The sequence below is a fragment of the Festucalex cinctus genome, chromosome 15 (assembly GCF_051991245.1).
Source record: "Festucalex cinctus isolate MCC-2025b chromosome 15, RoL_Fcin_1.0, whole genome shotgun sequence".
NCBI classification, from domain to species: Eukaryota; Metazoa; Chordata; class Actinopteri; order Syngnathiformes; family Syngnathidae; genus Festucalex; species Festucalex cinctus.
Window position 1 is genome coordinate 21,304,439 of NC_135425.1, and position 24,157 is coordinate 21,328,595.

Consider the following 24,157-nt stretch of genomic DNA (forward strand, 5'->3'; position numbering starts at 1 on the left):
TGTCGCAAACAAACCCGGTATATTATTTTGCCATCTCATACTATCACCACTCTAAAAGTTTAATTTACTTTAAAGGTCGCAGTATAAATTAAAACTAATTAAATAATAATTAAATTAAACGAGTATTTTTCATCTCATTTTACTTAGCGTATCAGTTGCCAATTTTCAATCTCCTTTTCCACTTGTTTTTGTCCTGCCATACACCTGCTACCACTATTATATGGCAACGTCGTGAGCTCATTACTGTACAACGTTAGTCGTCAAAGTGGTAAAAGGAAAGGTACTTTGGGACATAACTGGAATTTAGTCATATGGCGTGAGATAATCTCCCCCTCCCCGGGCGACATGCTTGGCACCAGCGAATCATTTGACAGTTAGCTGTCCAGCTGCAGGCTAGCCGCGGTTAGCATCCTGTTAGCTTGGCCGCCCCGCTGGGCTCATCTGGACGAGGAAGCTAACTGTTCCTGGCGGCGTTTTCCTCCGAGGAGCCCATGGATGAGCTGGTGAGGAGTTTACCCTCCCCGACTCTTCCGGGGATCCAGCTGCCGCGTCTGGACACCCACAAGGGCTGGCTGTTTAAATGGACCAACTACTTGAAGGGATACCAGAGGCGATGGTTTGTCCTCAGCAACGGCCTGCTGTCCTATTACAGGTACCGTAAAGGTAACGGGCAGGGACGGTGTGAAGGTCACTATTCCACGGGGGGACACTTGGTCTTCTTAAAACAAACAAACAAACAAACATTGTTTTAACGTGTTCATTGTGGTATTAACACAACTAAACACCGTAAAATTACTTATTTTTTTAAGTTAAAAACACTAGCAAAGTTTGTTTGTGTTTCCTTATTGCCCCCTACATGCCCATTTAAAATGTAACTCTTATTTGTGTTGTTTTCTGCCAACCCTCCAGAACACAAGGGGAGATGGGGCACACCTGCCGAGGCACCATTCCCCTGGCGGCCGCTCAAATCGAGCTGGGCGACGCGTGCCACTTGCTGATAACCAACGGAGGCCGGAGCTATCACCTGAAGGCCACCTCTGAAGCGGAGTGTCAGCACTGGTTGTCCACCCTGCAGCAGGCCAAAGTCAACGCCAACGCTCTCATTCATCATTCTGGTAGGTCTATGTTATGTTTTAATGCGTTGACAGTGTTGTTTGATGTGGATAGATTAGCCTAGTCAGCATTAAGCTCTAAATATATTTCTTGAAGTAGATAATTTATGAATTATTCACAATTTACAGTTCACTGGTATCTTAATAACATGTCTGTCTTTTTCTGTCAAATTATTATTTATTAAATTATTTAAAAATATTTTTGTTAATATATCTATCCCAGACACACAGTAACAGGAAAAACAATCAAAAACTTGTCATACATTCTTAATAATGTATCTCATATTTAATAATGGCATTACTGTATGTTTTTATAAGGTGCATTATTGTAGTGTGATATTTTTGTTTTTAACAAACCATTACAAAAACTGTTGAACGGATTTTCCATTCAATTGGAACGTGGTCACAGAAGGACACGAATAAAAACACATCTCAAAGCGAAGAGGCATAATAAATAAAGAGTAGTGGGCTTATGATGGAGCCTTGAGGAACACCATTACAAATATTGAACTATTTTGACCTGAACCCGTTAAACAGGAACACATTGAGACCTTTAAGACAGTCACTTTTCTCATGAATCAAGTGGGGGGGTGAAAAAAAATCCTTTCATAAAATCTTATTTTAGTTTTAGATAGCAAAATATTATGAAAAGGCTTCCTCAGATTTCTGACTGATTTTAACCACAATATGAACACAAAACCTGGTCTGCAGGCATTTTGTGTGTTGACTGGACACAAGAGGGTAGTGTTGTTTAAAAAGAAGCAGTCAAGGGCGTTCTCAAGTGATGTGGAGCAAGACCAGGCTACATGCTATAATGTCATCCTTAACGCCACCTACATTATCATTCATTTCCTGATAGGAATTATTTGACCCTGACATGTAATCTAGTGTTATAAAATCAATTTAATACACGTCTGCTACTGTCGTGTAAGTGCCACGATGACGTACACAATCACCCCCCTCCCTCCTGTGCTCCACTATGACGACAGCGAGAATGAATGAGTGACCTTGCTTTCGGCTCCTCCTCCCCTTCTGGAAGCAAAAAAAAAAAAAAAGAAAAAGGAAAAATGAGAGCGAGAAAGAGAGAGAGAGCAGGAAGATTTTCATTCAAAAATATTGTTCGGCACACAAGCTGGCAATAGGGTGGAATGAGTGCAGACCTTCCAATGAAAGTCACCTTGTAAGTAACCAGTTAATTGCTTACTGCTCAGAAAAGATTAAGGCTTTTAAAATAGAAGCTATGTGTGTTTCCATGCATGTGGATTTGCTGGTTTTTGTTTGCACTCATGGACATTTGTATGCAGTAGTTAGCAAACACAAGTCATTTATTTAAAGCTGTATCAATCAAATTACATTACTTTACATTTTTCAAGGTGAATATTTTACTTTTACATTTTAGTATTACTTGATTCAGGGTTATTAAATGCAAATACATAGAGTGTCTCTATTGTACTGATTAAGCTGACAATAAAGTACATTAATGCTCCCACTTACTCTGCCCATGTTAGCATTTTAGCATTAATTGGGTTCTTTTGTTGTCTTTGAATGGCAAAACAATTTAATAGTGAATAGAATAGATGGCAATAGGGCTATATTTGTCTCTGAATAGGGAATTTCAGCTCTTAAAGCGGCTCAATATATAGTTTTCTTTTAATTTTGAAATTTTATATGAAAATTATTTTCCAAATAAATGAAAATTACCCTGAAAAGTTGCTTGCTTATGTTAATAAACAATAATATCACATTGTTGTTCACTTAGAAGGAAGTACAGGTGTTCATTTCAGTAGTTAAATTCAAAAAGTCAAACTAGGTGGAAATAGATTTTTTTTAATTTTGTTTATGATTTTGATGATAACTCTAACAAAAACCCCACCTTCACCACCTGAAGACATTACAATATTATTTTCAAAATGAATATTCAAAAATGACATAATTTTACTTTGTGACTGTTATATATGTATATTAGTTTAGTTTAGCTTGTTGACTTGAACCACTGACAAATTATAAATTAACTTAATCATTTCATACATGTTTGAGATGTACTTGTGTGTACAATAAAAAAATTCTTTTCAAAAAATCCCCATAACCCATTAAAAGTGAGCTTTATATGTGCATTGGCAGAAATACATATTTCAAGATGGAACGACTTCATTAGAGAGTGTAGATGTGCTCGCTGTGCTGTCTGTGGTTATGCTACAGTAAACTTTCAGCTTGTTCGAACTTTGATTCCGTCCTCCCACGCGTGTCCATGGTGATGCGCCGTCTATCAACTGTGGGTGTGCTTGCATTCAGTCGTGAGTCACCAATCACATCCAGAAGCTTCGACACCTCTCCAAAGTTCTTATATCCAAATGATATGTATGTTCCACTACACCTTCCTGTTTGAGTGTTTTTTGTTTTTTTTCTTCTTCCTGTTCTATATGGGTCAGAAATCTACTCGGGGCATTTTAAGGTTGTTTTTTTTTTTCAACCTCTCCCATTTTGTTCATGTGCTTTTCCCTTATTCAGTCCGTCAGACATGCCCTGCTTTGAAAATCCCCATGACTGATGGAGAATGTCCGAGATAGAAAGGGTGTCGACAAATTGGACTGCGTCATCTCCCCCAACTTCTAAAAATAGTCAAGCCTCCTGGCTGCACAGGCTTATGTTTCCAGGGCAACCGTATTCATTCACAGCTTCCCCCTCATGTAAAAGGATGGAGAGTCTGGGATGGGTTCATCCGTAAACATGGCTGTACCTTGCTTGTCCCATGAGTCTCATCTCGAGCAAAAGGAGATCAAATAGAGGCTTCATTCAAATCATTAAAACCTTAATTAACTTTTTCATGTAACATTTTTAACAGCCATTAAAGTGGCAAATCCTGAAAACAGTCTTAACTTTTAGTATGAATGGACATAAAGTTTTAAAGATATCAAATGCATCCACTTGATATCAGTTAAAAAGGAAGTCAACCTTAAACATTTCTTAACAATAATATGTTGCATGTGACCTCACTAGTCGAAACATGACATTTTGATTAATATTACATTTGTGGAATATTAGTTATGAAGCAAAATCCACCCGTTTTTAATCTCAGGGGAGCGGCCATTTTGCCACTTGCTGTCGACTGAAGATGACATCATAGTTGCTCAGGGCACTCGACAGGAAGTGGAAAAATGGCCGCCTTCCGATATTGACAAAAAACGCTGGATTTTGCTGCTTAACTCATATTCCACTCATGCAATATTTACCACAATACTGTATTTAGACTAGTGGGGCTGCATAGAACATATTATCAATATTTGTTGTTGTTGTTGTTGTTGTTGTTGACTTCCCCTTTAATTAACTCATTCACTCCCAGCCATTTTCACTGAAGCACACTCCTTCGCTTCCGGCTGTTTTACTGGATTTTGACTAATTTTGCAAGGCCCAAACAATATTGTGTTCTATTGCTGTAAAAACATGGAACCTACCAAAAGAAAGATTAAAGTCTCTTCTTTCAGCAGGAAAAAAAAAAGTATATTTCTATCTCTTTCCGTTTTGCAGCAATTAGCATGAAAATATAGCCAAGTTTCATCATTATTCACAAATTTGTTTAAAACACTGGGGAAAAAAACTTGCTGCAACACGGCCCTGATTGATCTCTTATACTCTGCTGCCACTTTCTGGCCGCGTTTTGTAATAACTACCATTGCTTTAAGCCACCTCTACAGGTCATAGGCTGCATCAAAGCCTTCTGTATGCTCTAACATTAAAAAAATAATAATAATAATACGTTTTTGGTACTATAGCAAGATTAAAATTAAAACGTTTCTATACGTTTTTGGGAGCAAATGAGTTCAAATTGATCTTTGATGTCTATAGCCTTAAATGGCACTGAATGCTAACTGTAGAAAATTGATGGATAAAATCTTTTTTGGTGTCTCTGAGCAGATGACTCAGGAGACGAAGAAAGTCCCGGCCCGCATGACGCCCGCGTTTTAAGCCAAGGCGCGCTGAAGACGTTGGCCAGCAAGCTGGATGATCTGAGCACCTGTAACGAGCTGATCGGAAAGCATGGCGCCGCCCTTCAGCGTTCCCTCAGCGAATTCGAGGATCTCCGCGGGTGCGCCGACGGCACGGACAAGCTGAAGACGGTGAATGAGCGAGCCGCCCTCTTCCGCATCACCTCCAATGCGATGATCAATGTGAGTGTGAGCTCGCAGCCCTCCTCATTATAAGGTGCAATGATCGCTCTGAGCTGGAGGGGGAGGGGCCACATTGTCTGACCTGTATTGTGTTCTCACCTCAGGCTTGTCGTGACTTCCTGGATGTAGCACAGTCTCAGAACCGGAGGTGGCAGAAAACCCTGCAGCATGAGCAGGAGCAGCGTCACTATTTGGAGACCACCATTGAGCAGCTAGCCAAACAGCACAACAGCCTGGAGACGGCCTGGAGGGAGAAGCCCACATCGTACACAGGTGAGACATTATTCACGAAAATGTAACTCGAGTCGAATATATTCAAAGAAATGAACCTGTGTCGCCATTGATATGGCAGAAGAGTGACACGCCCCTACCAAATTTAACAATTATATAAAAGATAAATTTCTTCAGGAAGCATCGTCCAATTGTGTGCTTAGTGACTTTTTCCTGTTTAACGGATTGGAGGCGTGGCAAAAACACGGCTAGTCTGACCTTTGACCCTCAAATTTGTTTCCTCTAAGCCAGTGCTTCTCTTCTAAAATTTGTTCGAAGCACACATCTGCATAACATTGTCAAGAAACTACTCTCTGTACATACTCTGACAATGAGCGTGCCACTGCCACCTACTGTAGTGGATGTACAATTACACTTTATTCTAGTAATGGCACAAAAAAAAAAAAATCCCTGGAATTTTTTTCCACCTCATTTTAGTTTTCCGATGTGTCACCGTCACAGTTTACACATGGAGAAAACTAATCCATTTCCTGCAGAATAAAATGTGATTTTTTTTCATATATTTCTGAATAAATTCCTTATAGATGCTGTTAATATGCAGTATTTGTAACATTACAATTAGAGCTCTCAAACTATTACATTTTGAATCAGACTAATCGCATTTTAGAATTTTGATTACTCACAATTATATCACTGAATTAAAATGGCCTTTTATCAACATTTTATGCCCATCAAATTTGAAGAGCACCTGTTATGTCTTAATTCTTTCGGCATTTAATGTTATTAGGACGTTTTCAACATTTTTTTGATCCACTGCACACTCCCATCCTCCTCTTTTTCTTATCAGTAATTACTTACATAATTTAAAATGAGAAAGAAATAACCCTAATAGGTTGACATGGACAAATATTGTCATATGCAAACATTTATTAAATGCTTTACTTTAATCCATGTAGTTATGGTTATTGCTCAAACACAAATTATGCTACCTTTTTCCACTGTCAAGCTAACGGATCATCAGCGGTCAAAATTAATAGTGTGATTAAACTGTGTTAATACATGATTCACGCGACATTTTTTGTAATTCAGTTATTACAATATGAGAGAAAATAGCTTGTGTTGTGACGTCCCGTATTTCTCAGCAGGTGTTCAGATATCTCGCGAGGTGGACGAGAGCGACGAGAATGATGAATTCTTCGACGCCATGGAGGACGCGCCTTCATTCATAACCGTGAATGCGGAAACAAAGCACAGGTGAGATTTTGTGCCAATACTAAATGAATCTGTTTGCCTTTCAGTCCTTCTTCACCAAGACCCTTTTTTTTCCCTCTCAGGCGCTCAGGGAGTAGTCAGAGTATGATGAGTGGGGGAGTCCCCAGTGACTGGACCCTTCATGAGAATGTACGTCTCTTTACGTGCTTCCTTTTTTCTGTACGACACAGCAGCGAAGACAGCTACATGTCAGCCTCTTGTTCCAATTTCTTTCAGGGCACCTCAGATTCAAACCACATGCAGCTACGCAGAACAAGACGCAGCCGAATTCCAGACAAACCCAATTACTCCCTCAACCTGTGGAGCATCATGAAGAACTGTATTGGGAAAGACCTATCAAAGATTCCCATGCCTGTAAATGCATCATCACATACAATTCATAAGCATAAATGTAATTGGATTTGACTCGATTACATTCCTGATTGGCGGCAGGTCAATTTCAACGAGCCGCTGTCGATGCTGCAGCGTCTGACCGAGGACGTGGAGTACAGCGAGCTCCTGGACCGGGCGGCTCGCTGCGACTCGTCCCTGGAGCAGATGTGCTTGGTGGCCGCCTTCTCCGTATCCTCCTACTCCACCACCGTCCATCGCACATCTAAACCCTTCAACCCTCTGCTGGGGGAGACCTATGAGCTGGACCGCCTGCAGGAATACGGCTACCGCTCCATTTGTGAGCAGGTGGGTTAAAGGCCCACAAAAAAAATTACTTCGCCCAATCTAGCTCTCAGTGGCTAAAAATATAGACAGATTAAATGATCACAAATTGATTTTTCAAAAATCAATAACAGATCACTTTAATATTTATTATTATTATTATTATTATTATTATTATTATTACTACATATGGCTGAGTATCAATTCTAAATCTATTCAATTTCGATTCACAAGAGTTCGTTTCGATTCAATTTTTTCCGATTTGATTAAGGCATTTGCTCCCAAAAACGTATAAATATGTTTTTTCTTATGTTTTACGTGTCCCAAAGACGTATTTATACGTTTTTTTGTTTTTTGTTTTTATGCTAGAGCATACAGAAGGCTTTGATGCAGCCTCTCAACTGCAAAGAATGGTTGCAGAAATGGTAGTTATTACACAAACGGCCAGCAGGTGGCGACAGAGCAAAGGAGATCAACCAGGGCCATGTTGAAAAAAAGCTCAATTGCTCACAATTCTAAATAGACTTGTGAAAATGGATTAAACTTAGCTCTCTTCTAATGCTAATGCTGCAAAACGGAAACGGATAGAAATATACTTTTTTTTTTTTTCCTGATGAAAGAAGAGACTTTAATCTTTCTTTTGATAGGTTCCATGTTTTTATAGCAATAGAACATAATATTCTGTGGGCCTTGCAAAATAAGTCAAAATACAGTAAAACAGCCGGGAGCGAACGGGATTGCTTCGGTGAAAATGCATGGGAGCGAATGGAACATCAATTTTTCTTAAATATCAAGAACAAGATTTAAAAAACAAACAAAAAAAAAACTCCACAAACATTAAATTTTGCAGTCGGCAACTGGTTAAAAAGACAAACATTGACATCAGCAAGGATAAGATGAAAAATTTTCATAATTTTAAGTCAACAATTGTAAATATAAACTAAAAAGATTCAGAATAGTCTTAGAGTGCAATAAGATATCAGGCTCGAAAAGGACAATCGCTTCGATATCAATTATTCGATTTTTAGAACCCAGTCCTATGGTTTTAATATTTTCTTTTATATTTTGCTTTTCAATCACCCTGTATGATGTCTTCCCAGGTGAGTCATCACCCACCAGCTGCAGCCCACCACGTCACCTCACAGCGGGGATGGACCCTATGGCAACACATCACCATTGACAGCAAGTTCCGTGGGAAGTACATCTCTGTCATGCCACTAGGTAAGAAGCATGAGTGGCATGTCTTTTAATATCTTCCACCACAAGGTCAGATATGATCCGTGAACGCAAGTTGTCATAAACAGATTTACAGGACAGCAGGAGAAAATTAAAAAGCTAAATCATAAAATATGTTTAAAACGCATTTGCATTATCAATATATGATTTACAAAAGATATATTTTTATTCATTTGTGTTTTATCGAACAATATTTCAATATTTTTAAATATAAATATAACAGTTGTAATAAATCCATTATATCTTTTTTTTTTTTTTTTTTTTCAGGAAATTTAATGATGAGATGTTGACTTGGGAAGGCTGCCAAAATTATAAACAGAAACCATTACATATGGTGTTTGATTGTTAATAATTTAATCATTTTGATTTAACAATTTTAATTGATAATATTTATAATTTAATTACTTTAATTTAAAAATGTTAATTGGTAACTTGATGAAATTATAATTAAAATTTAACTGTGACAAAGTAGTATACTGTGCACATGTAATAATAATAATGATACATATAAAATAAAATAATAATCATAATATAATAATAAAAATATGCACTTCCCAGACTGTTAAAATTGTATTTGGTTGGTCACTAGTAAATCATGACTCAATTTTAGTGTCAGAAAAAAAAAGAAAAAAAAAATTCTCAGATTGGTGGTTTAAGTGTTTGATGACCCAATATTTTCAAAAAAAAAAACTACTCTATTTGCTTCTGATCATATCTCCACGTTCTTCCTTCCTAAATAGGAAAGATTCACCTAAAGTTCCACTCGAGCGGGACCCACTACGTGTGGAGCAAAGTGACCTCAACGGTCCACAATATTATTGTGGGGAAACTCTGGATTGATCAGGTTGGGTTTTTTGCATATTTGGGGAATTATTAAGACTAAGACACTTTTGAAATGTGAAAAACTCACACAAAACATAATTCTCTCACGTTCTTGTAACCGACAGTCCGGAGACATCGACGTTGTAAACACCACTACCAAGGATACCTGCCATCTTAAATTCTCGCCCTACAGCTACTTCTCCAGAGACGTCCCGCGCAAAGTATGACAGCACCGCCGTATTCGAGTAAAACTTGTAACTGTAACTGCGAGTGATTTTCTTTTCCAGGTGACGGGTGTGGTGGAAGACGGGGACGGCGCGGCGCATTACATCCTATCAGGAACGTGGGATGAAAAGATGGAAAGTGCCAAAATAGTGGATAGCAGTCAAGGAAGCGGAGGCTCGGAAGGCAAACAAAAGACAGTTTATCAAACTCTTCAGCCCAAACTTCTATGGAAGAAATACCCTCTCCCGTACGCTCTTTCAAACTCGTGAACACCTTCTCTGCAGCGTGCCACTCACTCTCACTTTATCTTCACTTTCGCTCCCTCAGGGACAATGCAGAGAACATGCATTATTTCTCCGCCTTGGCTTTGACCCTGAATGAGCCGGAGGAGGGGGTCGCGCCCACCGACAGCCGCATGCGACCTGACCAGCGACTGATGGAGGCGGGCCTGTGGGATGAAGCAAACACCCAGAAGCAGCGTCTGGAGGAGTGTCAGCGGCTAGAGAGGAAGAGGAGGGAGGTCCAAACCATGCAGGCCCAGGAGGAAGGTGAGTTGTAGGAATAATTGTAAATAATAAGTTATCATACATTTGCTGCAATGAAAAACTGCTTCTGCTTGCAATGAAGAATGCTTTGCTCTGTTCCCACTCACATTCACATAGACTGGCTATTTGAAGAACCACAACATATAACGCAGCAGAATGGTTCGAGCCAGTCTGCTGAGGTCGCCTGTTTTTTGTTAAGAAATGATTGCAAACCTGACCACACGTGCTCAGCAATCTTCCACTCACAAAATATAAATATACAGCACTTAATTTTCATAAACCTGCCACTGTTCACAATTTCAAATATAAATCTTTTTATTTTCCTAGAAAATTTCAATGGTCAGCTATTTTTTATTTAAACCGACCCACAAGCTACTCATGTGGTCCTTGGGGCTAACTTGTACCCGCAGGCACCATTGGTGACTCTTGAGTTAAATATAACACATGAAGAGTGTGTCTGTGTGTCTGCAGGGCAAGAAATGGAGGTGTACCAGCCCCTGTGGTTCAAGAAGAAAACGGACGAAACCACAAAAGAAATCAGCTACATCTACAGGGGAGGCTACTGGGAAGCCAAAGAGAGGCAAGACTGGAGCATGTGCCCCGAAATCTTCTAGAACAAATGGAACCGGCGGCTGTCACACAGACATCATGGATTCCTGTCTACGGTCAGATTTAAAGCCAAAACATACTTGTAGTTCTGGAAACTGGAACGACACGCTTCTTGACGCTTGCTTCTTCTGAAAAGCAACAACAGGCCTTTAAAGGACCACAACACTCCGCGTCACTTACGTTTTTACATTCTGGAGCTGCCTGAATGGAAGAAAGCTGCTTTACAAGTAAATGCTTTTGAAACAATAATAGCTATGTTAATAGTAGAATACTTTGACTTTTTTCTCGTTTTAAAAGTGAATAAACTAGTAAAGTGATTGTTCCTGGAGAACAATCATCCTCCATCACATGAGATGTATACAATTTAACTTGTAAATAAATATACTGTATTTACATTTACTATAAGGGTGTGAATTTTAACAGGAAGGTGTAAACTTGTGGGCCTTGTTGGACCCGTTAACAAATGATAGTTGTTTCTGTCTTGTTATTACTGTTAAGAGACATCTGCAATAAGTAAAATGCTTACTTTGGGGTGGGGGGTGGGGGTCTGGGCAGTTGAGTAAAATGTGTTTTTATGCTGCACAAAAATTATCTACTTTGTTCTGAATGCTAATTTATATATTAATTAAAAAATAATCTTAAGCAGAAAAAAATAGGCTAAAAAAGCAGCACAAGTACAAAAGGTTTTGAGCACAACTCCACTTTAGTATGGACAGTAAAAAAAATATGACTAGTAAGCTGTTTATTGTACAAATACTGTATATGAGTCGCTGGTTGACTTTTGCCTGTCTATAGTAGAAGTAGAATCACGTCGTTCAAAATTGCCATATTTACTTGAATAACCCGAATATTTAAATATCAAGAGATATTGGGTTAGATTATTCTTTGACTTTTTAGGCTATGTGTTGTTCGGATAAAGCACAACAGTGAAGTTTACCTGCAAGTTACCCAAATACCAAGCTTTTGACACAATACATGTACAGTACTGATAGCTATGCATGGTTTTTCGGGGCGCTTGAATTGAGCGCCTGTTTAAAAAAAAAAAAAAGTGGTGTGAAGCTCTTTCACCTAACTGTGAGTGGACTTTTACTGGAACGTGTGAACTCACCATTTGTGCCCGACGACCTTGAAAATGTTTCCTTTTTTTTTTTTTTTCTAGCTTAAATAAAAACAAAAAGTTGTCGCTGTGGTGGTGTTTGCTCTCAATGCGGTGTTACTGCCTTGCTTAATTAAAGGGATACTTCACTTATTTAGCCCACAGCAATAAAAAGTTAATATTTTGTCTCTAATTAATTTGATACTTTTCACGTACAAATAAGTACCTTTAAAAACACATTTTGCAACTTGCTGTCGAGTGAAAATGACATCACAAGGGCTCAGGTAGCCAATCACAGCTCACCTGTTTTCTAGGTTTGGTCATGTGACATTCACAACCTGAGCTGTGATTGGTTAATTGAGCCCTTGTGATGTCATTTTCAGTCGACAGCAAGTTGCAAAATGTGTTGTTAAACGTACTAATTGTACATGAAAAATAATGAAAGTATAAAATTAATTATAGACTAAATAACTTTTTATCGCTATAATGGACTATATAAGTGAAATATCCCTTTATGCAGAATGGAGAAGGAAGCTATATACCTTTTTATGCCGTAACAGTTTTGTGTGCAACAGGGGATCGAGTTTATAGTACCTGCAGAAACTTAATGTGAGAGGAGTATTGGTTATTTGAAGACTCCATCACTCTTTTCACATGACATCACAAACAAACCCTTTCATCTCCTTTGTCCAAGGGAGAGAAAATAAGAAAACAGGGTGATGATGTTGGCCTTCTCTACCACAGTAGTTAAATGAAGTGTCAGTTGAGAAGATGGCACGTGAGGGAGATTGTCTAGTAGTTCGAAATAATTTGCATTTGAACAGGTAAGTTGATTTAAAAAATGGTGGAAATTCATACACGTAGTTAACATGGGGGACTGGGTAACTGACTTTAATTGCTTTTTGCATAGCGCGAAACGGAGCTGAAGTTAGTCTTGTAGTTGGCTACCATTAAGTTTTACGCAAGGACAAAGCATACAGTGAGAAAATGCAGGAATCAAACTCGATTGATGTTTGGTTCCCAGTCTGGCCTTTATAAAGTGGTTACTTGGCTAGCAGTCTTTTGATCTTATCTGAAAACTATTTGACTTTTGAGGAAAATCTGGCAAAAGTTTAGTATTGTTTTGTCTTAATTTGGGCGCTTAAAAACACAAGAAAGTGCTTAATCCGTTGATAGTTGATCATTTAATTTTCTAAATCTTTGCTATAAACTGACCTAGAAGACTCCATCACTGGGTTTGCCTTTGACCTGCACCCTGGCTTCAAAATGATACGCTGCACCTTTAAGAACACCAAAACAAAAAAAACAAAAAAAAACATGCAACGCAGTTGACGTTTTTGAGTCCGCCTCAATGCAGTCAGTCAGCAGGTTGAGATATTGGGACAAAACAACGAGCTGGCGGAATTTGTACGTTTTGGGGGGCACGCGCTGGAACGAGAGAATGTGATAGCCGTCGTCACGAACCCGGAAGTGAAAGGCTAAACTGTTTTTGATAGACTGTTAGCTAGCCACGCGCTAACGTTAGCATGACAATACGAGCGAGGGGAGCCCGGCACCTTGAAAAGGTCAAATAGGTAAGCGTTCAGAGTTTTATAGTCAACAAACTACTGTTGTGTTTTATATACATATTTAGCGTTTAACACGCGGTGTATCAAACCACGTGCATTTGAAGCGGCGTGAATAATTGTGGGATGAAAGGTTTCGCTGTAAGCTTTTTACGTTAAAAGCCATCTAATATTTACTAATCAGCTGTTGTTGAAATGTTATTCTGGAAGACTTCTGCAAGCTTTGTTGGTAATAAACATGATTCAACTACGGAGTTTGTACGGTCATTCGGTGTCATTCCTCCCATTACGTCATCTGCGTTCTTTTCCGTTCTGGTGTGTCACAGGCAGAGTTTGGTCAAGTCGGGTCGAGAAGCAATTTAGGAACCTTAGCGCAATATTTCCAGTCATTTCTGCTTCTCGTGTGTTTTAGTTGGATGTAACGCAGCACAGCACAACCAGGCATGTTGTTACGTAATAGGACGCGTCAGCAAAATAGAAGCACGTGGGCAGGTGCAGAAGAGAAGATGGCAGTACTGCATTCTCAGTTCTCTCAAAATTTAATTAAAAAAAAAATCAATAAGATACCTTGCTTATATCCCTTAAAAAGACAATGGTCATGAATTATAATTTAGAACAGATGTCTGAACTTTTTCAATTTTGTTTTGAGTCGTATAATGGCACTCAACCGTCCTCCATCTTCTTTGGTTTTTGGTAGTAATACTAAAGCCAGATGAACCATTTAGGAGATAATAAAGCCCAACATATGCTTTTGGAAGTACAGAATTATAAATCCAAAGTGATGCAACCCTTCTATCTACTGGCGTTTGAGATTGTCATTGTAGTTATGTAGAAGCTTGAACTGGGTGGGCCGCTTCCACGCCTGCCACACGCATTGGTGGCAGTAAATAATTGGATTTCAATGGTTAAATACCACTATCCACAGCAGCAAATGAGTTAAAAGTCAAACTTCCATAATCTGTTAATGTGTTGTATTTGCACTTCCTCAACAGCGAGCACAATGATCCCATCATGATCCACGCCGATGGCTTCTCCAAGTACGAGGCGAGCGCGCAACCGGAAGGCAGGAGGAGACCCCCCACCGAGACGCTCCACCTGCTCTCTGCAGTCATTATTTGGCTAGTGACCGGCACCACCATTTCCAGCCTCAACAAATGGATCTTTGCCGTATACAACTTCAGGTACCCCCTGCTGCTGTCGGCCTTGCACATGCTGACGGCCATCGTGGTGGACTACGGCTTGATCAAACTGCGGGTGATCGACCACAATGGTCCCGTGGAGCAGGACTTGACCCCCGGGGCTAAATGTAAAGTCTTCCTGCTGAGTCTTACGTTTTGCGCCAGCATCGCCTTCGGGAACATGGGTCTCAACTATGTGCAGCTGTCCTTCGCGCAAATGATCTACACCACCACGCCGCTCTTCACTCTGGCCATCTCCACGCTGATCCTGGGCAAGCAGCATCACATCCTCAAGTACACGGCCATGATGCCAATCTGCCTTGGGGCCTCCTTCAGCATCATGGGGGAGGTCGAGTACAACCAGACCGGCTGCCTGTTTGTCATCGCAGCCACCATGTTCAGGGGCGTCAAATCCATTCAACAGAGTAAGTTTTATTTTATTTTTGACATATTTTATATGTCTCCAGCTATTCAATTCAAGAGAGCTATTGAACTTTGTCAGGGATGTACAAAGTATGGATCATTTCATTTTTTTAATCTGGGCCACCAAGCACTTACATGAGCAAGAGTGGGGTAATACTAGTTATTATTTTAAGGTCAGCATAATTGTAAAAATAGATTAATACTGTACTCATTTTTGAGTTGTTTAAATTTATACATTTGCACCTTTTTTTTAATTTTTAAAGTAACTAATTTAATAAATTTTGTTAATTATAGTGTTTCAAAGAATTTTAGTTGTCTTAATATTTTTTTTTTACATTTAAACATTTTGTTCATCCTACTGCACAGTGCACATACAAGTTTTTGCCAACATAAATAAAATAAATAAGTCAATAAATATTATTATTATTATTTTTATTATTATTAGTAATAATTATGTTTGGTCCAAAAGGAACTTACATAATTATAGTGTTTCAATTTTTTTTTTAAATTGGTCTTAATATTTTTAAATGTGTAATAAATATTTGTTGCTTTGTTTAAAAAAAAAACCAAAACGTTTGAATAATCGTGATTTCAATTATTGCCAAAATAATCGTGATTATTATTTTTCCCCATAATCAAGCAGCCCTAAATACAGATATTCTTTAGAGTCCTACTCTAACATGTACAAATACATGTAAACATTGTGTAAAGCACCATGACGCTGAATTTTATTATCTCTGCTTCAAAGACAACCTGAAACTCATTTTGTCAAAACTAAACAGTCATGTTAAAAAAAAAAAAAAAATGCAATAAAAAAACTTGCGAGGGTAACATTTTGGGGAGACAGTAAATAAAGCAAGCACACACTGGCAATGGCCACGTCGCCATGATGCATCCATCTTCTTTGAACACGAGCTCGTGTGCAATATGATGTCACAAATAGGCAACATAGCCATAGGAGAGCATGTCTATTATTATCCGTGGATTTCTTTATTATCTGGTTTATGTGTATGATGTCAAATTGGTTCCTGTAACATGGCGACTGCAAAAACAAGTGGAAGGGAGCATAATGACATGACGTCATCGTTTTCTGTTCACAAGCAAACTATGGCTTCCCCTCAGGCATCCTCCTCCAGGAGGAGAAGATCAACTCGGTGTTCCTGCTCTACCTGATGTCCATCCCCAGCTTCTGCATCCTGGCCGTGGCGGCCCTGGCGCTGGAGAACTGGGCCCTGCTGGAGTCGCCCCTGCACTACGACCGGCGCCTGTGGGTCTTCATCCTGCTCAGCTGCCTGGGCTCGGTCCTGTACAACCTGGCCAGCAGCTGCGTCATCACGCTGACGTCGGCCGTCACCCTCCACATCCTGGGCAACCTGAGCGTGGTGGGCAACCTCCTGCTCTCGCAGCTGCTCTTCGGCAGCCAGCTGTCCTCGCTCAGCTGCGCCGGCATCGCGCTCACGCTGTCCGGCATGCTCATCTACCAGAACTCGGAGCTGATCGTCGGCTACATGGACACGCGCCGGGCCAAAATGGAGGCGGCGGCGCGAGGCGAGAACAAAATGGATGCGGCTGAGGTGAGGTGTCCCCGGCAAAGAACAGAGCAGGACAAAGAGCACAAGAGCGAGTGAAGTTTTGCTGAAGTAGTGGAGAGCAGCTGACCTTATAAGGTGATCCTCGATGATGATGATGTGCCAGGCAGAGTACAGGAATCAACCACTATTTTCACATTTTTTGGGAATAATAACTGATAATGGATTAAAAAAAAAAAAAAAAAAGAAGAGGAGGTGTGGGATAAATGTGCCAATTCTACTGACTGGAAGTGGTGGCCTTTGTTTTATTTATTTAATTTTATCCTGAACAGTTACCACTCCTACCTACTCCCCCACCCACAGGTCGCTTCCGCACTGGTACTGTTACACGACGTCATTGTTTTTTATCTGAATTAGGATTTTGGCAGCTTTTTTTTTTTTTTCTTCCAGTAAATTTATTAAGACGCAGTTTGTGGCAAGTGATAAACAACTTACCTTCAAACACAACAAGCATGTGTTTAATATAGTAAATTTAAGCCAAGGCGTATATTTTATATTTAGAAAAATCTCAAGGCACAATATCAAACAAAAATATTTCACAAAGTATTTGTATTAAAATGCTGACATAAATGGATGAACAAAGATGTATTATTTCTCGATAGGAGTGAATAATTTTTAGAGTAATTAGAAGAATGAGGAGCTTACATCAAAGCTTCCATATAGAACCCAAGCTAATGTCACTTTGACTACACAGAGGACATTGTTTTCTATTTGGACACATCGTCCAAACTAGACTTCTGCTGGACAGTGACAATGCCTCTTTAAAATATAGTTTAAGGACATTTTATTTAACGTTCATTTTGCCTCCATCCTCTTATTTGAAACGTATTTATTTTTTAATGTTCATAGCACTCACTGGCTTTTGAAATGTTGTCTTGCACAAGCGTTCGCGTTGCTGTTGTTGTCGGACGGAATGCTGAATGCAGATTCTCCTGAAGGGGGGGAAAAAAAAAAAAAAAGAGCTCCACTTGGTGGAGATTCCTTCTCCACATGTAAGCGCACGTGTGCGTGCGTAATGTTTACTTTTGTTTGTGTTTGTGATATTGCACTGCGATGTCAAACTGGTTACGCACCAGAGGGACGTCAAAGCCAATCTTGTCATATTTTATTTCTTTTAACTCTTAATACTAACTGACTAAATGACAGTCTGAATAGTTGCGTGTACGTAATGCAACGCAAACAATTTGTACATGGTGCGGACTGCCCCCTATCCGTCAAAATTGGAACTAAACTGAAATGTACGCCTGTTCATTTATGCACAAAATTGATTTTCACATAATGTAGTTCAATGGGGTTTCGCTATGTGAAAATAAATTAAGAATTGGCCTTCTGAGAGGTATTATTAAATGCCTTCCATCTAAAAAAAAAAAATAAGATGAGTTTCACTATATTTGAAATGAACGAAAGTGAATTCACTTTTCTACCATATTCTAATTTGAGAGGCACATATGTTTAAGATGCCTCATCCATACGTAAACTGTTTAAATACATTTTAATTCCCTAGATGGTTTGAACAAAAAAAAAAAGTTTCAGGCTTATCAATCGACTTGTTCAAGACTATTGAATACCTCAAGCAGCTTTTGTTGCACGCCACTGAGAAAATGAAAGTACAGCTGCGTAGTGACATGTTACAAGCACGCATATTCATCTTTGGGTTACACTAATAGTGCACTGTTGCGGTTCAGAGCCGCTGGTTGTAGGTACTTGCTTTATTATTATTTACATGATGTATTTTTTTATTGTCCCGAATGGTGGGGCAACTGGTTTCAGAATGCATCAGGCCTTATTGAGAGATGTTGTTTAGAAGAGAGGTTTGCCATTTTGTTTGTTTCTTCATTAGAAATAAAGAAACTGGTACAAAAAAAACTCAGTTTGAATGGTTTTTGTTTTTGTTTTGTTTTTTTGGTGGTGGTGGTGGTGGGGGGGGGGGGTCCACTTGGCTAGGTATTTATTTAATAAATATTAGATGAATAAAAATAATAATAATCCAGATTACTTGTTTTAGCTAAATGTAAAACTACATGCAGTGACATTGTAAACAAACTAAAACCACAAGGGGCCAGTAACACTAGGAATGTCCCAAAAGTGGAACACTAACCCTGGAAATGAAGCCTTAACAAAACTGCACACGCATGTAATATTTTGTTGTTGCTTTTTGTCTGATGTCACCATCAAAGCTTGAATGATAGTAGTAAGTGTCATAACCATAAAGCTAGACATTTATGTGACCTAACGTGTCTGACGGCTTATGAGCAATGTGATAAGATGCTATTTTTTCCTTCTCCTTTAGGTGTCGACAAAGGGTGAGGAAGTTTTATTTTTATTTACCAAACTATTTTCGTTAACGTCTGTTCAGTCTCAGGTGTTTGTAATCCAAGTATCATCCACTCGCTTGTTTTAGCTATGTGTAAAACTAAACGTTAAATATTATGCTGCCTTCATGTGGTATCGTAATTATGGTAAATACCACATGTCGAGTAGAAAATTGCATGTGAACGCCCCCTCGTCGTATTTTCTCCTGGAGAACTGGAAATTTATTTTGATACCCGAATTTCCAAGTTGAGAGAACTTTTCAAGTTTCAACATGGCGGAGAACGCACAAGGCAAGAATGGCAGCATGGCAAGAAATATTAACCATTATAAGGGCGTTAACGTCAGCAGGCTGTTTTAGAATTACGTAGCACACAATTTTGCTCCACAACAAAATCACATGAACAGAACTCGGTCGTAATTAGGAGTTTCTGAGTGGCACCGTCCATCTTTCCCATAGCACTTGAAGGCAGGGTTAGTTATACCACTCAATAAAAATACTGTTAAAATGAAACAAAACTAAAATTTGTTTAATTTGCTGTTCAACCAAAATGTATGTTTATTTTTTCACCACTAAGGTTAGCTGAAAGAATGATTTAATTAACGTGACAGAAGAAGGTGTCTGGCCGCCATCTTGGGGTGAGTAGTATTTTTTTTCATTGAGTTTGGTTTGATTTACAGTGGTCATTTCTTACTTCAGTTATAGGAAAGTGGTATACATTTTTTGAGAATGAGATTAGAAATGATCAACTGTAATGTGGTTGCTCAAGTGTGCATAAACTGATACTAAAGTACCTAAAGATTGCTAGAGACATAACCGTGACATACAATATGATACAAGGGGGGGGGGGGGGGTCAACTGTTTTAACAGGCAGAATCCAGAGGAAGATGAGTGAGACGGATGGTGCTTTTCAGGTGGTTTGTGTGAGCATCCTCCTTCCAAACATGCATCCTAGTGAAGAGCAATTCCCAAGTCAGAAGAAAGCGGTGAATGAAAGCCCTCCAAAGATCTCAAGAGATCAGGTGAGAACCTCATGCATGGAGTTTATACGCTCTAATGTCATTATTCTCGCACCCATTGCTTTATTAGGGCTTTCCCTGGACTCCCTTATCTGATTCCGGCCCTCGCTCTGCTGCATTACTATATTTGTACGTGTTTTCCAAACACTGGGCCAGTCGCTGCAGTGACGCCGAGAGCCACTTCTGCATGTTTCCTCTCAGTTTACATTCTTTGTACTAACACAGGCTGAAGACAGAAGGGGGATGCCGGGAATGTCCGATTTGTATCCCAACGCCATTTCTTTCATACATTAGAACATTATAATCCGTCTTCGGCGATGGAGAGGACGCCTCAAGATGACCACAGACCAACTGCGAGCGTGACCAGCGAGCAACTCGCCGCCATCGACGATGAGGACGTTCTCAACAAGATGGTGAGCGAGTACGTGTGCAATTCTCGGACAGACTTTTACATTAGGCACACCCATTTGAATGTCACTATATGTTATATATTCCTGCACGCCATACAAAAAAATAACAGCTCATTTGAAGAAAAAAGGTAAAAAGCAAATGATTAAAATTTATATACAAATTTAAGAACTCACATTTTTAAATCATTTTTATTTTTTTTTATTTTTTTCAGTTGGACAATGCTGTAGAATTTGAAGAGCGCCGACTCATCCGTGCTGCCTTGAGGGACCTGCTGAAGAAGAAGCGAGGTGAGGTCAACTCCGCGTAAACATAACATATGTGACGCAACGTCCGAATCTCCTCGTCAAGACAAGCGGGAGCAGGAGCGAGGGTCCCGGCAGCAGGACCTGAGGCAGCAGGGCCTGAGCAAAGGAGGCGCACCTGGCACAGCGAGGGCACCCATCAACCAGCTGCCGACAACAAACAGTGATTTATCTTCCAAGATGCTTTGTAGTATTGTTGCAGAAATTTTTGCAAGATTTGATTTTTTTTTATGCTTTTTTTTTTATGCTTTTTTTTTTGTTAGGTCGGTCGGCCTCCTCCATGACAACAGGCGGGTGAGTCATATGATGCAAAGGCACCATTAATTCTCTCATGTCATCTTTTAACAACACTTTTTAAGGGCTATTATTAGGGGGCGAAATCCGTTTATCTCTTTCTGTTTCTCTGAATAATTTTTGGGAAAAATAATATTGAAAAAAAATTCAGTAAAACGGAAAAAAAAAATCAGAAAAACAAAAAAAAATACTAAAAAAAAAATAAAGCTCCCCCCAAAAAATTAGTCAGAAAAACATTTATTTTTTTTTTCCTCAAGTGAATGCAATACGCTTCCGTAAATGGCATCTATTTTAGCTTTTTTTTTTTTTTTTTTTTTTTTTTTATTATTAAAAAAAAAAAAAAAACTTGCAATTTGGGGCACAACATCACATTAGGATGGTGGTGACTATTTTGAGGAAAAACTTTTTACTGCAATTTTGCATTCTTTTTTTGTAATGCACCCATTTTATAACATTTATAAAGGTTGAACATTGTGAATGTTTAAACAATAGAGAAATGTAAGAAAATGTAATATGCCTAAATGAGAAAAGTATAGAAACTGTATGGTGGGGGGGTTTTGAGCCTTAAAACATTTATAATAAATGTAAAACATCAAAGCTATCTACTTTGGATTTCATCTTATTGCATGTATTTTTTGGAACCAAACCCATGTGGAAAACGAAGGAACACTGTAGTCACATTTTTTTCCCTTCAGGTTATGTCAATTTCTATTATAAAAAAATAAAAAAATACTTCTTTCACCTCTAACCAAATACAAAAATTACCATTGGTAGACCGTATAAATTCAAAGACAGACTACTGTATGAGGAAATAAATCATTTATTTTATAAGTAAAAAAAAAAAAAAAAAGTATAACATTCTGGTCATGTAAAATATGGTCAACCACATTGAGAAAATGTTTAATAATGTACGTTAATGTCCACAAGTAGCACTTAAATTCCTCCTGTGTGTGTCCAGGGAGACCTCACTTCACACCGACGTTCTGTTCCTACGGTCATGACATAACCCGCATTTGTATGCATTCTGAAAATGCTGGATAGTCTACTATTACATTAGCGTAGGCTACTGATAGTCATAATTAAGAGGAAATGTGGATTTGCTTTGTTAGTCAATGTGCACTCTTCTATCTCGACTTCTCAGTAAGGCGAGTCCCGCTCAAGCCGCCCAGAAATGCCCCCCCTCTGCAGCACCCAATGCTAAAAACGTCAAGCAAATGCTTCTGGACTGGTGCAAGGCCAAAACGGAGCCATATGAGGTCAACACGTCGCCTCTGTCCTCGTCTTGCTCCGCTCTGTCTTTTGTCACGGCAATTGTCTGCGCTCTTTTAAGGGGGTGGACATCCACAACTTCTCCTCCAGCTGGAAGGACGGCATCGCCTTCTGCGCTTTGGTGCACCGCTTCTTCCCCGACGCCTTTGAGTACTCCACCCTGAACCCTCACAAGCACAGGGACAACTTCCAGCTGGCGTTCGGCACCGCAGAGTGAGCACGTTGTTCCAACGTCCGCTTCGCTTTTTTTTTTGCACCCTCTGATTTCTTTTGCCTTTGGCGTCGGATGCTTCTCCGACTGCAGGAGGCTGGCCGGCTGCCCTCCGCTGCTGGACCCCGACGACTTGGTCCGGATGCCGGAGCCCGACTGGAAGTGCGTTTACACGTACATCCAGGAGTTCTACCGCTGCCTGGTGGAAAAAGGCCTGGTCAAAACCAAAAAGCGAGCTTAGGGTCTGGCTATTACGGACATTAGCATCAAGTCAAGGAGTCCCGCTCGGTCCGTTTTTAAACATTTCAACGCAGCAGCACTTCATTAGGTACACCCACACAGTCTAATGAGATATGAGAATGCAAACGCTTCCCTTACAAATCTAATAAAGTGCACTTTGGATTGACAGTGTCAGAGAGGTATTCTAATTAATGACTTATCACCGAGTTCCAATTCAATGACGTGCTAACCAGAGTTTGTACATGAAGTGGAGTACACATTAATAATTCTAATTTCCGATAAGTCAACAAAGCTCCAATTATCACGTCTTCAAAAGAATATCTAGAGCAATTATCTTGTGGAGTGAGGGCTTTTAAAAAGGGAAATGTATTTTATTGGTAATGTATTATAAATATATATATTTTTTAAGTTAATCGGATGGCAATAAGGTAAATTTTTTCGCCAAAAATTACCATCATATTATTAGACAAAGAAAAAATGTACGTTGATGTGATAGAACATGTTTTTATTATTGAAATCAATAGTGGGTTTCTAAATGAATGAATTATTAGTTTAAAGGGATACTTTACTCATTGAGCCATATTCAGCAGTAAAAAGTTAATATTTTGTCTATATTTAATGTGATAACTTCAGTATTTTTCATGTACAATTAATAACTTTAAAAAGTATGTCAACTGTTTGATGACATCACCTGTGCTGAGGAAGTAGGTAACGACCAATCATGGCTCAGTTTGCTGACCAAACCCAGAAAACAGGTGAGCCATGATTGGTCGTTAAATACTTCCTCAGCACAGGTGATGTCATCATCAGTCGACATCACGTAGAAAAATCACTTTTTAAAGGTATTATACATAAAAAATAATGAAGTTACCACATTAACTATAAACAAAATATTAACTTTTCACTGCTGAAAATTGTTCAATGGGGTCAAGTATCCCTTTAACCACTAGATGACACTAAAGATTACACACTGTCACTTTAAAATCAAATTCAGTTCCTTACCTTTACTCATGTGGTTGGCATGCCCACTCACGTGAGTATTTGAGCTCGGAGGGAGGAAGAGGTAGAGAAGATGAAGATGCTGGAAAGGCTCATAAAGAAGGCGCTGGAGATACTGAAGGAGGTATTTATAAATAAAAAAAATGATGAGATAGAGTGTACAGAAACTTTCAGGCCTGTCTACTTTTTTGTAGGAGATGAAGAGGCTGCAGGAGGTAACGAAGCAGTTGATGTTGAGGGCATGGAATCTGGTACAGGATCCGATATGGGATCCGGTATGGGCCGCTCGACCATCTTGAAGAACCGCTCCAGGTTTGACTGGAAGGAGATCCTCTTCTCCTCCTCCAAAATGTCCTTGTAACACCGCAGGTTTTCCAT

The 24,157-nt window shown here is 39.3% G+C and overlaps 3 protein-coding genes across 11 annotated transcripts; all 3 read left to right on the forward strand.

The window, feature by feature from the left end:
* Positions 1 to 143: 143 nt before the first annotated feature.
* osbp2a (oxysterol binding protein 2a) lies at positions 144 to 12,054 on the forward strand. 5 transcript variants are annotated; one of them, XM_077496859.1, is made up of 14 exons: positions 144 to 652; positions 910 to 1,115; positions 5,022 to 5,278; positions 5,383 to 5,551; positions 6,652 to 6,763; positions 6,844 to 6,910; positions 6,998 to 7,135; positions 7,214 to 7,459; positions 8,536 to 8,656; positions 9,412 to 9,515; positions 9,619 to 9,714; positions 9,781 to 9,965; positions 10,046 to 10,266; positions 10,735 to 12,054. In XM_077496859.1, the coding sequence occupies exons 1-14, from the start codon at positions 492 to 494 to the stop codon at positions 10,875 to 10,877; spliced, it is 2,226 nt and encodes a 741-aa protein (XP_077352985.1). In that variant the 5' UTR covers positions 144 to 491; the 3' UTR covers positions 10,878 to 12,054. The 5 variants fall into 5 exon arrangements, with proteins under 5 accessions (XP_077352985.1, XP_077352987.1, XP_077352988.1 ...); XM_077496861.1 differs by having other exon boundaries at positions 6,655 to 6,763; XM_077496862.1 differs by having other exon boundaries at positions 146 to 652; positions 5,025 to 5,278; positions 6,655 to 6,763.
* Positions 12,055 to 12,434: 380 nt separating this feature from the next.
* Positions 12,435 to 18,582, forward strand: slc35e4 (solute carrier family 35 member E4). Of its 2 annotated transcripts, none has more exons than XM_077498029.1 (3): positions 12,435 to 12,792; positions 14,526 to 15,136; positions 16,257 to 18,582. In XM_077498029.1, exons 1-3 carry the CDS (start codon positions 12,740 to 12,742, stop codon positions 16,760 to 16,762), a joined length of 1,170 nt encoding a protein of 389 aa, XP_077354155.1. In that variant the 5' UTR covers positions 12,435 to 12,739; the 3' UTR covers positions 16,763 to 18,582. The 2 variants fall into 2 exon arrangements, with proteins under 2 accessions (XP_077354155.1, XP_077354156.1); XM_077498030.1 differs by lacking the exon at positions 12,435 to 12,792 and adding an exon at positions 13,270 to 13,542.
* A 478-nt stretch (positions 18,583 to 19,060) lies between these two features.
* On the forward strand, positions 19,061 to 22,951 carry smtna (smoothelin a). 4 transcript variants are annotated; one of them, XM_077498072.1, is made up of 10 exons: positions 19,061 to 19,507; positions 19,612 to 19,672; positions 19,905 to 20,056; positions 20,348 to 20,466; positions 20,676 to 20,751; positions 20,813 to 20,929; positions 21,030 to 21,060; positions 22,202 to 22,316; positions 22,391 to 22,542; positions 22,634 to 22,951. In XM_077498072.1, exons 4-10 carry the CDS (start codon positions 20,371 to 20,373, stop codon positions 22,779 to 22,781), a joined length of 735 nt encoding a protein of 244 aa, XP_077354198.1. In that variant the 5' UTR covers positions 19,061 to 19,507; positions 19,612 to 19,672; positions 19,905 to 20,056; positions 20,348 to 20,370; the 3' UTR covers positions 22,782 to 22,951. The 4 variants fall into 4 exon arrangements, with proteins under 4 accessions (XP_077354198.1, XP_077354197.1, XP_077354200.1 ...); XM_077498071.1 differs by having other exon boundaries at positions 19,949 to 20,056; XM_077498074.1 differs by having other exon boundaries at positions 19,061 to 19,326.
* The last annotated feature ends 1,206 nt before the right edge of the window (positions 22,952 to 24,157 follow it).